Source organism: Moschus berezovskii, chromosome X (genome assembly GCF_049115385.1).
Source record: "Moschus berezovskii isolate FMDL1 chromosome X, NW_MosBer_1.0, whole genome shotgun sequence".
Classification (NCBI taxonomy): domain Eukaryota; kingdom Metazoa; phylum Chordata; class Mammalia; order Artiodactyla; family Moschidae; genus Moschus; species Moschus berezovskii.
In genome coordinates, this window is record NC_142488.1 from 36332569 (window position 1) to 36345765 (window position 13197).

General features: G+C 40.5%; 1 protein-coding gene across 2 annotated transcripts in view; it reads left to right on the plus strand.

Annotated features, from left to right (window-relative positions):
* SYTL5 (synaptotagmin like 5) overlaps positions 1-12398 on the plus strand; it is a 171166-nt gene extending 158768 nt beyond the window's left edge. For both annotated transcript variants that reach the window (XM_055393305.2, XM_088833772.1), the window contains exon 17: positions 954-12398. In XM_055393305.2, coding sequence (XP_055249280.2) covers positions 954-1096 — 143 coding nt within the window. In that variant the 3' untranslated portion in view covers positions 1097-12398. The remainder of the gene's footprint in view (positions 1-953) is intronic.
* Positions 12399-13197: the final 799 nt, after the last annotated feature.

The window sequence follows — 13197 nt, forward strand, 5'->3', positions numbered from 1 at the left end:
ATAGGTGTATTTGTAATTTCTGCTTAGCTGACTCTCGAGATTTCTATAGATGCTGTATTCCTTTATCCAAGGTTTGGTTCACTGTTAAAAATAGTACTCTGTAACTTTGTATCCTTCAGTTAGAAGTTTGGGGTGCATAATGCTTATATTTGGACCTCTTATAAAATATCATTTACACTTTAGTCTGAGTTAATTTCAACTACTTTCTTGGGCCGCACTTCAGGATTTGCTTAGGAGACAACCACCATGATGATACTCGCTTCAGACAATGACAATACACAGCAAAGGACTTCCCAGACCAACTTGACTTCATGTTCTTCTCAGTGCTGTCCAAGGCTTGCAGCCTTTACTCAACACTGGTTGAATTGAAAGGAAATCCATTTTTTCCCTAAAAAACAATGTCTCATGTTGTCCAGACAGGTCACAGAAACACAGAATTGGTGCCATAAGACACAGCTATAACAGAGTGATTTGGGAAAGTTTTAGCAGCAGAGCAGGTGCAGCCCTGCAAACTTTCATTATCCTAACACAAGGCCAGCCACAGTCTGCATGCAACAGGGTCAGCTTTCCTGTGGAGAACGACCCCACCCCTGTGATGCTCTACGTATGTATAGATTAAGGCTGTCTCTGCCACTAAAATGCCAACTCCCAGGTCACAGAAGTGGCCCAGTTCAGCCTGTTCTTCTGTCATGTTAACTCAGTCTAGATGAGCCAGCTTTCTACTTAAGCTACCAAAGTGAGTAAGAAACGAGCCCCCAGGGCCATCATAATTTGTTCCCCATCACCTAGGCAGGAGAGAGTAATGTTGCCTGCAAAGGATGTATTCCACGCTAACATCACTCACTAGATAAACCAATGAAGGTCTCTCTGGTCAGCAGAGGTTGATAGGTATCAGTCCAGAAGATAAGAGCATTTCATTTCTAAAGTATAATGCTCCCCTTTCGCTTCTTTAGGTGTGAGCCATGGGAAGAACGTGGATTGGATGGACTCTCAAGGGGAAGAGCGGCGCCTCTGGCAGAGGATGGCGGACAATCCCGGAACTCCTGTTGAGGGCGTCCTCATGCTCCGTGCCAGCATGGGGAAGAGTAAGCTCTGAAAGTACCAGTTCTCCAAAGTGAGGCCTCCCAGGACTGTCTGGTTGTTATTTCCTACCAGTGGTAGGCTCACGACCTGAAGTTGGCTTCCTTGCCATTTCTCACCTGAGCCTGTTGGGACATAAGGGGAGAGGTGTCAATGTTATGAATAGCTAGGAGCTCGCCAACTGTCTTATAAAAGCATGTACTCTCTATGTCCACTGCTGCTGCTGCTGCTGAGTCACTTCAGTCGTGTCCGACTCTGCGTGACCCCATAGACGGAAGCCCACCAGGCTCCCCCGTCCCTGGGATTCTCCAGGCAAGAACACTGGAGTGGGTTGCCATTTCCTTCTCCGATGTGTGAAAGTGGAAAGTGAAAGTGAAGTCCCTCAGTCGTGTCCGACCCTTAGCGACCCCACGGACTGCAGCCTACCAGGCTCCTCCATCCATGGGATTTTCTAGGCAAGAGTACTGGAGTGGCTTGCCGTTGCCTTCTCCGTCTAGGGCTTTTTTGACTGGATGATAAAAAGTATACCACATGGTCCTGTTAACAAACACATTGTGTAATAACTCATGGGCTTTATCTCATAGGGGAAATGGCATATGTTTATTTGAAACTACAGTTGAGATTGGGAGCCCCCCATCTTCTTCTAATTGTGAGTGACTTTAGGTTTTCTCAAGATTGAAAGGAAAAGGGAACCACTTGGAACATAGGCCTCTTGCAGAGTAAGAAGAAGGGATACTGGCTACCCTTTCCTCACCCCAGGAATCCCCATGATCCAGAGAAGGCACTGTGAGGATGGTTGCTCAGGCAAGAGGGTGGTCCTGTTGTTGTAGCTAACTTATGGATTAGCCAGGTGAATTTTCAAGATGAACTGAGGTTTTTTTTTCTGTGGTGACTATGTAATTGATACTCTAAATCATCCCATTTTGGGGAGTGAAGAGACCTAAATCATTAAACCAGGATATCAGATGTAAGCCAGGACTGAGCCGGGAAAATTGGTGTGTAGGGTCACCCTAATTATGACCTAGCTATTGAGAGAGCTGTGTTGTAAACATTTATAAAATGTTCTAAGCTATTAACTAAAAGGGAATGAGAAGCAATGCACATTTTTGAGCCCCTACTTGTATTACGTCGGATGTATCCTGTTGCTCAAAGGAAGTCACATGGCCAAGCCCCAAATCAAGAGGCAGGGAAATATACTCTGCTAACACCAAAGCCATGGCAAGAGTGAGGGTGCTGGAAGCGATGAAGGATTGTGGCCAATAGTTCCATCCCACCTCTGTCACTTAGAAATGCAGAGGCTTTAGCCACCAAACTTAGATGTAAAGGGAGTTAATGCTGAAAAGGGACTGTGGACCTGTTCCTCATTTTGCACAGTGCAAATCTGAAGCCCATAGAGCAAAGATGACTTGCCTAAGATCATATAAAATCTGTGAGTGTATCTAGACTTAAATACAGGGTGTAACTCCTAAGCCAGTGTTCTGTCGACTGTGGTCTTCCACGTGGCATGATCCTATGCTAATCGTGATGGGCAAGAGCACATAGATGGCAGGAGGTAGAGTCAAGTCTGAATGTTTGTATATGAATATACTTGACACAGTCTTCTTCTGGAGTCATATTCTAACCTCTCAGCTCATTTTTCCACTTGAATTCATGTAAAAATTCTTAAAATGATGGATACTGAATTTTAGTAGTAGGAAAGCTAGAATCATCTTCAGGTAGCTAATTCTTCCATATTCTAAATTTCTTTTTGAATTTTGAAAACAGATTTAAGAATATATTTACCATTATTCTTAGTAAGATGAATAACAATCCATATTCACTGTTATTCAAAAATAGGCTACCCAGTTCTAGGAAATGGAAGTTATTAGTCTAGTGTAGCTTAGTGCATATGATACAATTTTTAAAACTCACACCTGTATCTCTATGTTGCCCTTCTTAAAAACAGAAAACAAAAACTGTACGATCATCACTACTTCCTATATTGGAAGAATAAATGTCTTCAGACTTGCCATGACTCAGTATATCCTCAACGACATTTTTAGGGGAGGTGAGAGGGTAAGCCTGGAGACATTTCTAAAGAAGACAGACTGAAGTAGATTTATTCGCTAATAATGAAAGTGGCAAAATTAATTCCAAAATATCTTGAACTCAAGATGAGTATGAATTTCATGTATTCAGACCTTTGTCACAGTTAGAGCAATTGTGAGAGTATTGTGATTTCATAAAATCCAACATCTAACTGGGTGTTTCCATAATGTAAAGCCCAGGTATGCCAAAGTCCATCAGAATCCTGTTGGTGTGGCTCTCAGAAATAAAAGGCAAGTAGATCTTTTAGGTTACTTTTTTTTTTAAGTATAGTATAGAAGTACAAAAAAGATTTTTAATATAAATGATACATGTGAATGTCACAAAATTAAAATAGTTCAAAATTGTGAAAAGCAAGTCTTACTTACCCTTTCCTCTTCCATATCAGAATATATTGACAGCCTCTTTCTTTTTATATGGCTACAGTGTACTACATTATCAGTTCAGTTCAGTCGCTCAGTCGTGTCCGACTCTTTGTGACCCCATGAATCACAGCACGCCAGGCCTCCCTGTCCATCACAAACTCCCGGAGTTCACTCAAACCCACCTCCATCGAGTCAGTGATGCCATCCAGCCATCTCATTCTCTGTTGTCCCCTTCTCCTCCTGCCCCCAATCCCTCCCAGCATCAGAGTCTTTTCCAGTGAGTCAACTCTTCACATGAGGTGACCAAAGTATTGGAGCTTCAGCTTTAGCATCAGTCCTTCCAATGAACACCCAGGACTGATCTCCTTTAGAATGGACTGGTTGGATTTCCTTGCAGTCCAAGGGACTCTCAAGAGTCTTCTCCAACATCACAGTTCAAAAGCATCAGTTCTTTGGTGCTCAGCTTTCTTCACAGTCCAGCTCTCACATCCATACATGACCACTGGAAAAACCATAGCCTTGACTAGATGGACCTTGGTTGGCAAAGTAATGTCGCTGCTTTTTAATATGCTATCTAGGTTGGTTATAACTTTCCTTCCAAGGAGTAAACGTCTTTTAATTTCATGGCTGCAATCAGCTAACCATTCTTATCAAATACCACATTTAATATGGTTAATCTATGTTTGGTAGCTTTTTGAAGCAATTTTTTTTCCCAGAGTAAACACTTCTAAATTCAAAATGAGATCTGTATATTACATATCAATTCTACTTTTGGTTATTTATCCTATAGAGATTGATAAATATGTTAAAAATGAGTACATACAAGGATATTTCTTGGAAAATATTGGAAAACATCTAAAAGCCCGTCAATAGAGGCCTTCTCTAATATCATTCATGCCTAATTTTTCTGTTTCACTGATTGTTCCATTTCCTTGTCTGTTAAAGATTGTAAAATGCTTAACTTTGGATTCTTTTTTTTTTTTTTTGGCTGTGCCGTGTCTTCATTGCAGCACAGGGGCTTTCTCTAGTTGCAGCACGTGGGTTTCTCTTATTCTCTAGAGCATGCAGGCTCTCTAGTTGTGGCAAGCAGGCTTACTTGCCCCGCGGCATGTGAGATCTTACTTCCCTTACCAGCGGTTGAACCTGCATCCCCTGCAGTGAAAGGTGGATTCTTAACCACCAGGGAAGTCCTTCTAAACACTGGATTCTTTGATATTTGTTCTTTCTTTTCTCCTCACTTTATCCATCCCCAAGTATTATCATGTATTTTATCCTCATGGTTTTATGATCATTTATATACTTATGACTTCAAATTCACATCCCCAACCCAGGCCCTTTCTCTCAGCCCTAGGCCCTGATCCAACGGTTTATATGATATCTCCACCAGGATTGCTCATACTCTCAACATAGTCAAAAATGAACTCTTTATTCCACACTTTTTCTTACACCTATGTCTTTCTGCTCCACTACATCCTGTCTCAGTACTTTGTCCCATCATCCACCAGGTTATACTAACTAGATATTGGGTAGTGACTTTCTTTTCATTGACATATAGCAGACTTACAATATTAGTTTTAGCTGTACAACATAGTAATTTGATATTTTTATAGATTATATTCCATGTAAACTTATTATAAAATAGTGACCATATTCCATGTACTGTATCCTTATAACTTATTTATTTATACCTAGTAATTTGTACCTCCTTTTACATATCTTTGGAGAAGGAAATGGTAACCCACTCCAGTATTCTTGCCTGGAAAATCCCATGGATGGAGGAGCCTGGCAGGCTGCAGTCCATGGGGTCACAAAGAGTTGGACAGTACTGAGTGACTTCACTAACTCACTTACATATCTTGCCCCTCCCCGTACACTTCTCCCCGCTGGTAACCACTGATCCTCTGTAACTATGAGTGTTTTTTGTTTAATTTTTGGCTGCTTTGGGTCTTTGTTGCTGTGCATAAGCTTTTCTCTAGTTATGGCGAGCAAGGGCTACTCTATATAGTTGTAGTGTGGGGGTTTTTCTTGTTGCTGTGGCTTCTCTTGTGAAGCCTGGGTTGTAGGCACCCCAGCTTCAGTAGTTGTGGCTCGAGGGCTCTAGAGAACTAGCTCAGTAGCTGTAGTCCATGGGCTTAGCTGTTCTGAAGCATGTAGAATCTTTCTGGACGAGGAATTAAACCAGTGTCCCCTGCTTTGCAAGGCAGATTCTTAACCTCTGAACCATCAGGGAAGCCCCTCTGTTTTATTATATTCACTAGTTTGTTGTATTTTTTAGATTCCATATACAAGTGATAGCATACAGTATTTGTCTTTCTCTGACTTATTTCATTTAGCATAATGCCCTCTAAGTGCATCCATGTTGCTACAAATGGCATTATTTTACTCTTTACTACGGTTGAATAATATTTCATTGTATATATGCACCATATCATTTTCATCATTCCTCTGTTGATGGGCATCTAGGTTGCATCCATACCTTGGCTATTGTAAATAGTGGTGCTGTGAACATTGGGTACAGGTATCTTTCTAAATTAGTGATTTTTGATTTATGCTTCTTCCTTACCCTGAGGCAAAATTAGTCAGGAAATCGTATTGATTATGTCTCCTAAAGATCTCAAAAACCTGTCCAATTCTCACCATCTCCATGCCACCACCTAGGTATAAGCCACTATTACCTCTCTCCGTAATTGTTGCAAGTCTCCTAACTGCTATTTTTGCAGCCACTCTTGCCCTCCTTCAATTTCCCCTCCACACAGTGGCCAGATTTCCCCAGCATGTTAATTTAAAATGTTTAAACATATGGGAAAGTTGAAATGATTTTATAGTGAACGCCCTTATACCCACCACCCAAATTCAACTTCTACCAGTAGGCTATACTTACACATCATTGGCTATCTGTCTATCTTCAGTTCAGTTCAGTCATTTAGTCATGTCCAACTCTTTGCAACCCCATGGACAGCAGCATGCCAGGCCTCCCTGTCCATCACCAACTCCCGGAGTTTACTCAAACTCATGTCCATTGAGCTGGTGATGATCCTTTAAAAATTGAAAATCTGATCATCCTTTAAAACCTTCTGTGGCTTTCCATTGCCCTGCGAATAAAATCCAAATTCCTGGTCATGGCCTGCCAGACCCTGTATTAGATGATTGCTGCCTCCTGCTCCGGAGAAGGCAATGACAACCCACTCCAGTGCTCTTGCCTGGAAAATCCCATGGACGGAGGAGCCTGGTGGGCTGCAGTCCATGGGGTCGCTAAGAGTTGGACACGACTGAGCGACTTCACTTTCACTTTTCACTTTCATGCATTGGAGAAGGAAATGACAACCCACTCCTGTGTTCTTGCCTGGAAAATCCCAGGGATGGAGGAGCCTGGTGGGCTGCAGTCCATGGGGTCGCTAAGAGTCGGACACGACTGAGCGACTTCACTTTCACTTTTCATTTTCATGCATTGGAGAAGGAAATGACAACCCACTCCTGTGTTCTTGCCTGGAAAATCCCAGGGACGGGGGAGCCTGTTGGGCTAACGTCTATGGGGTCACACAGAGTCAGACACGACTGAAGCGACTTAGCAGCAGCAGCAGCAGCCTCCAGCTCACCCCACACCATGCCTCCTTCCTTTCTCCCCTTTCAGCCATGCAATGCATTTCTCTACTTTTCAATTGTGCCAGCCTCTAGTCTCTCTCACAGCCTTTGCAGTGGAATCTTCTTGCTCCTTCTCTTCATTGACCTGATTTCCATTCATCATCCAGGTCTAAAATGTTACCTGCTCCGGGAAATCTCTCCTGATGCCCCTCTGCCTGACTAGGTCACCTGCCTCTCTTTCCCCTTCACTACATACATCACAAGTTTAATACATTATTCATGTAATGAGTTCTATCATGCCTGTGTCAATTCCCTTCCCACCACATCCCAAGAATATAAGATTCAGAGGGGCAGAGAGAGACAGTATTCATATTATTTCATAGCTGTATCCCCCATGCTTAATTAAGAGCAGGTAATGAAATATTTGTGGATTAAGTGAAAATGTAAAAACAGTAACATAATGTTAGAATATAGGTATCTTTAGAGATCACTGTTACAGGGACCTGGGATCCACATAGATCAAGAAAAATACCTGACTCTGATTGGTCTTTTAAAAGCAACCTTTCTTCTTGCCTGGAGAATCCCATGGACAGAGGAGCCTGGTGGGCTACAGTCTATAGGGTCACAAAGAGTCGGACATGACTGAAGTGACTGAGCACAGCACAGCACTATAAGTACTTTAGTTACAATCCTAGACAGCACATTTCAGCTTCTCTTGGCATAGATAAAGCACAGAGTGTTCTCTCCAGCCTAGCATCTCATCTTCTCAGAAGAGGAGACCATGGCCTTGCCTGGAGGATCCTACTCCTTATTTCAAGCAGCCCTCAATTTTTTTCTTAGTTGAATCAAACAAGTTGTAAAGAGACCCTGGCAAGCTTACAAGCCTGATTTCAACCATTCCATTTCTAAATAGCACCTGCAGGACACATGGAAGATCCAGTATATCAGCTCTCATTTTGCCTATTGTTGTTAATGTCATTGGAATTGTCAGGATATGGATTTTCCATGTTACAAAAGCACCAACCACAAAGATATTTTGATGGGACTTTTTATTTTGATTCCTTTTCCTTAGAAAAAGCTTAAATATATGATGAATCATCTCTAAGTACTTAACTAATGGGTGAATTGAGCCCACCATATTGACCGTAATATTAGCAGCAGCAGCATCTACTACTCCAAGGTTTCTATTTGGCAAGGGAGGAGATAGCTGTGGAAAAAATAAGGTTAAAGCCCACTCTTAGAAGCAAACTGGATCAGGATATCAAGTCCCAGAAGCAACTCAGAGTGAACTACGATGGCATTTTGGGCTGTGATCAGTGTTTTTCTTCCATGTAGATACTTCACATGAAACTGAGCATTGCTTTTAGAAGTTGGCAGAAAGGGTTTCCTCCCACAATGGTATATTTATGACCTCTGAAGTTAATGAAAAGAAATAGAATGAGGAAGTTTATATAGGCACAACTATAGCAAACATTGGATCTTGCAAGGCTTGAGCAAGAGCCATGGAAATTGGGCCATATCAAGGATGCCACAGGATTATCTGAATATGGGGTGTGAATGTAATACATTGATTCCAGAGCATTGTTCCAAGCCTACTGAACAAAATCTCCAGGAAATTCCATCATTTTTTATCAAGCTTCTTGGGTGATTCTAATACAAACGGATCACAGTTTGAGGAAGATTGAGGAGAAATTATGTTGGCTATATTATTTGCACCAACTCTGCATCATGATAACACATTGGATTTTATTAACCTGGATGTTATTCATTGTGAGGCAACCATGGTGAGATGGAAGGAGCCTGAACTTGAACTCACATTGACAGAAGCTCAAGTCTTGACTACTTACCAACAGTGTGACCTCAGTCAAGTTCATTGTCCAATCTAGGCCTTGATCTAGTTGCCTGGAAAATAGGGATAATTGGGCTGCTTTGGAGTAATTGATATCAAATGAGGTAATATAGGTAAATATGCTTTGTCACTTCTAACCCACTGTGAAAAAAAGGTCATTATTAGTGATCTAGAGATAGCAATCTGTGGTTCATAATCTCTTAAACCCTTCTTTTCCTGGGTGTTTAGCTAAGTTTTAACATTCATTATAGTGAAGTAGTCTCCAGTGTATAGCAATACAAAAAATACCCAAAAAACTCCTTACTTTTCTATATCATCCATTGTGGAATTTCCTAATTCATCTGATTAGATAGTAAGTTTTGTTCTATTTTATGGAAAGAGAGACTGTGTCAGCTTTTTGTTAAGAGGTTGTAGAAACCATAAACAAACTATCTTTCCACCCTTTTCCTTAACAACGTTCTTTCAGTGTAATGACCATTTCTTAACTATGGCCCTTCGCTTATCTCCTATGTCAGGGAGATTAAACCTGCCTTCCTCACAGGGTTGTTGTCCAGAATCTCACTTTTTATCTCCAAAAGGAAAGTTACCATTCTGTCAAAACAAATTCCATAGAAATACAAATGCTGTGGTCATTATGAGGAATGCATGGTGTTTCAAAGATTAGTACTTCTTTACCCCATTAGAATTTATTGACCTATACCGGCAGAAGGTTCCTTTCATACTTGGAAAAGGGAGATAGAATATATAGTTAGTATTGCCTATAAGTGACAAAATATGCCTATAGGGAGTAGATCATGTTTTTCTTTCCAGTATTTCAGCAAAGGAGGATAAATGTCTCTTATTTTGTTTTTCTTTGTCTCTGATTGAGGCAGAAATTAATACAACAAGCAAGTAAAATATTTTGGTATAATAGTTAAAGCAAAAGTTAAAATCATTGGCATTTGCTAAGGGGGAAAAATGTCTCTTTATAGAAGGGCAGAGAACTAGATGTGAACTTGAGTCAAAATATTTTTACCCTTTTATTGTCTTTATCTGCTTACTCTGGGGGAAAGAATCTAATTGCTCCTTCCAAGTATGATTTTCTACTTAGCCAGAGGTTCATTTTGTCTTCAGAAAGTTGAAACTTGTTTGTGCAAATCTATGGGAACCGATGGGTCCCAACAGTAAAAATGTTTTATTTATTTATGGACTTTTTTTATTGGGATATAATTACTTTACCATGTTGCATTAACTTCTGCTGGACAATAATATGAGTTGGCCATATGTATACTCATATCCCCTCTTGAGCCTCCTTCCCACCCCCGCCCATTCTACCAGTAAAATCTTTTAAAATCTTTCCCATTTGAAAACAGGGAAGGGAGCCATTCCCTTACAAAACAGTTTATGTCAATCATTTATGTTTGAACTGTAGTTAGAGTGATTGCATATTGGGAATATATTTGCTTTTCCATCCTTTCCAATATTCATTATTCATAAATTGACATCTTGAAGAGAGTTCATTGGTTTTCAGTTGCTATGAAGAAAGAAATGTCTAGACTTTTCTGAATCTTCTTGCTTTTGACCTTCTTTATTACCCTCAATTAATTTGTCCTTCTTAATTCCTAAGTATCATCTTACATTGTGCCTCTGACAGATGGGGTGTATCTCCAAAGATGGGAGATATCCTTGATGTTTTTGGATTAATGGAAATGTTAATATTAATTTTCAGGTCTTTTCTATCACCTCTGAAACCAGCTCTGTTACAGTCATTTGTTGGCAAAGCATCTGAATGCACAAAGCCAGGCTGGGGGAGGAGGAGTTACCCTGACTGCTTCCTAAGGAATCAAACTGCAAGGGGTACTAAACATCCCTGCGAAAGTATAATGAGATGGGGAACTCCTCCTGGAAAGACTGTGGTATTAGCAAGAAAAAATACTGTCTTCTTGAGTAGAGAAGTGAGGCAGGGACCCCATGCCTGAACAGCAGTTCATGGTTGATGAATGACAGGTTTGATTAGAGACTGTGCTTCTGTTTTCCTGAATGGAGTATGTAACTTGGGCCAGGCATGAATTGCTAAGCACATCGGGAAAGGGGGAGAAGGGTGGCCTCCTTTGGACATTTCCTTTATCCCTTCCACTCGGCAGCATTTCTCAAAATAAATGTTGTATCAATACAAATATTTAAAGAACCTCAGAGACAGACACCACATCATCAGGGCAAGAACTGGCCCAACTCTGAATGCACTAGATCCCTGTTGCTTGATTGAGTGTGGTTGTCACAGGCAGGCTGTTTTTCTCTGGGCCTGAAGATGAATCCAAGCGTTTAGTGGACTGGAGAGGGAAGATGCACTTGCAATACCCTAAGAACACCTGAGGATCGCTGCATTCCTGGGGCATTGGAATGGCAGCTCTCCTTGGGAAGAAGTAAGGGTGGAAATTTTCCAAACTCTGCCAATGACTGGGTCACCTGTATCTGCCTTGTCCCTAGCATGCAGCTGCTTTGTCTGCCAATTTACTCTCCTAAGCTCTGGCTTTGCTAGGAAGTTGATCTCTTTGTTTTTAAATTATTAGACTTTAAGAAATTAGAGAAGTATTAGGTTTGCAGAAAAATTAAACAGAAAGTACAGAGTTGCCAGATACTACCATTCCCCTCCCCCTGCAAGTTTCTCCTGCAATTAATGTCTTCCGTTGGTGTGGTGGTGTGAAATGTTAATACAATTGATTGATTAACCAACATTGGTGTGTTATTGTTCATTGAAGTCCATAGTTTACATTTGGGCTCACTTTTGGTATTTTACAGTGGTATGGGTTTTAGCAGATGCTTGATATCGTGTATCCACAATTACATTCTCATATGGAATCTTTTTGCTGTCCTAAAAATCCCCTGTACTTCAACCCCTCACAATCACTGGTCGTTTTTACTGTCTCTATAGTTTTGCCTTTTTCCAGAATGTTATATAGTTGGAATCAATCATACAGTATATAGCCTTTTCCAACTTGCTTCTTTCACTTATCGATATGCATTTAAGTTCCTCCATGTATTTTGTGGCTTAATAACTCATTGATTTCTTTTTTATTCACTGTGGTAAGAACACTTAATGGGAGATGTACCCTATTAACAAATTTTTAAGTGCACAATACAGTATCATTGGCTTTAAGGTGAGAGAGAAAAGGATGGAAGATTTAAGAAATAATAACATTAAAAACATTACCTGGGGAAGATGGGAGGTCTGCATTTATTTTGCTGGTTTTCTTGGTTTTATTATTGGCTGCAAACGATTGTTCCTATTGTTTTGCCATGTATAGTGCAAAATCAGTAGCAATGCTTAAACACTTAATATGCCTACTTCTAAGCTTCTGTATGGATTGTGTCCCCCAGACCAAAGCTTTGTGCCACTCTGTACTTGCTGCAAAGTGTAATATCTTTTTCATTAAATTCACTTTCCTAATACATCTCATGTGTTCTATTACAAGTTATTCCTGGGTACTTGCAGATGCATATACTTGAAAATATGTGTCACCTATTCCTCCTGTCTTTATATTTATTTGTCTTTGGAGTGAGCAAAGCACATTTGCTGAATTGAGACACACAGTTTGGATGACTGTCTGGTGTCTAAGATTCAGATGATGTTGAACAACTCTTCTTGTTGCTTAGCTATTGAATCTCTCATTTTGGTTTTTCTTCACCTTTCTTTCTGTAAAGCTGAACCCTGACACCATCATTCCCTTTGCTCTCCCTTCAGTAAATCATGGGCAGTGATAAGGGAAGGGATCAAAGAAGTGACATTTATTGAGCACCTAATATACATCAGGGACTTTATGAATTGTTACCTATTATCTGTGTTTAAAAAAGACAAAGGACCAAACAGGAGACATGAGTCTCAGGTTAAGTAACCCAACTAGTACTTAATAGGTCCTACCCTACATTTCAGATCCCAAAGCCCATGTCCTTAGTTCTTCACCAAAATGTACACCAGATTCTCAGGGTGTGATTCATGAACGAACAGCATTAGCTTCATCTGGGAGCTTGTTGGAAATGAAGAATGTTGGGCCTTAAGCCAGATTCAATCAGAATATTCATTAGAACAAGATCCTTGGTTGACCTGAAATCACAATAAACTTTAAGAAGCATTGACTGGACCTTAATATTTGAGGTACTTGATACTATAGCCTGGTTTATGTGAACATTGGCCTAAGACACACCCCATTTATCAGTCTTTTTTTAAAAACCTTTATTGAACTATAGTTGATTTACAAT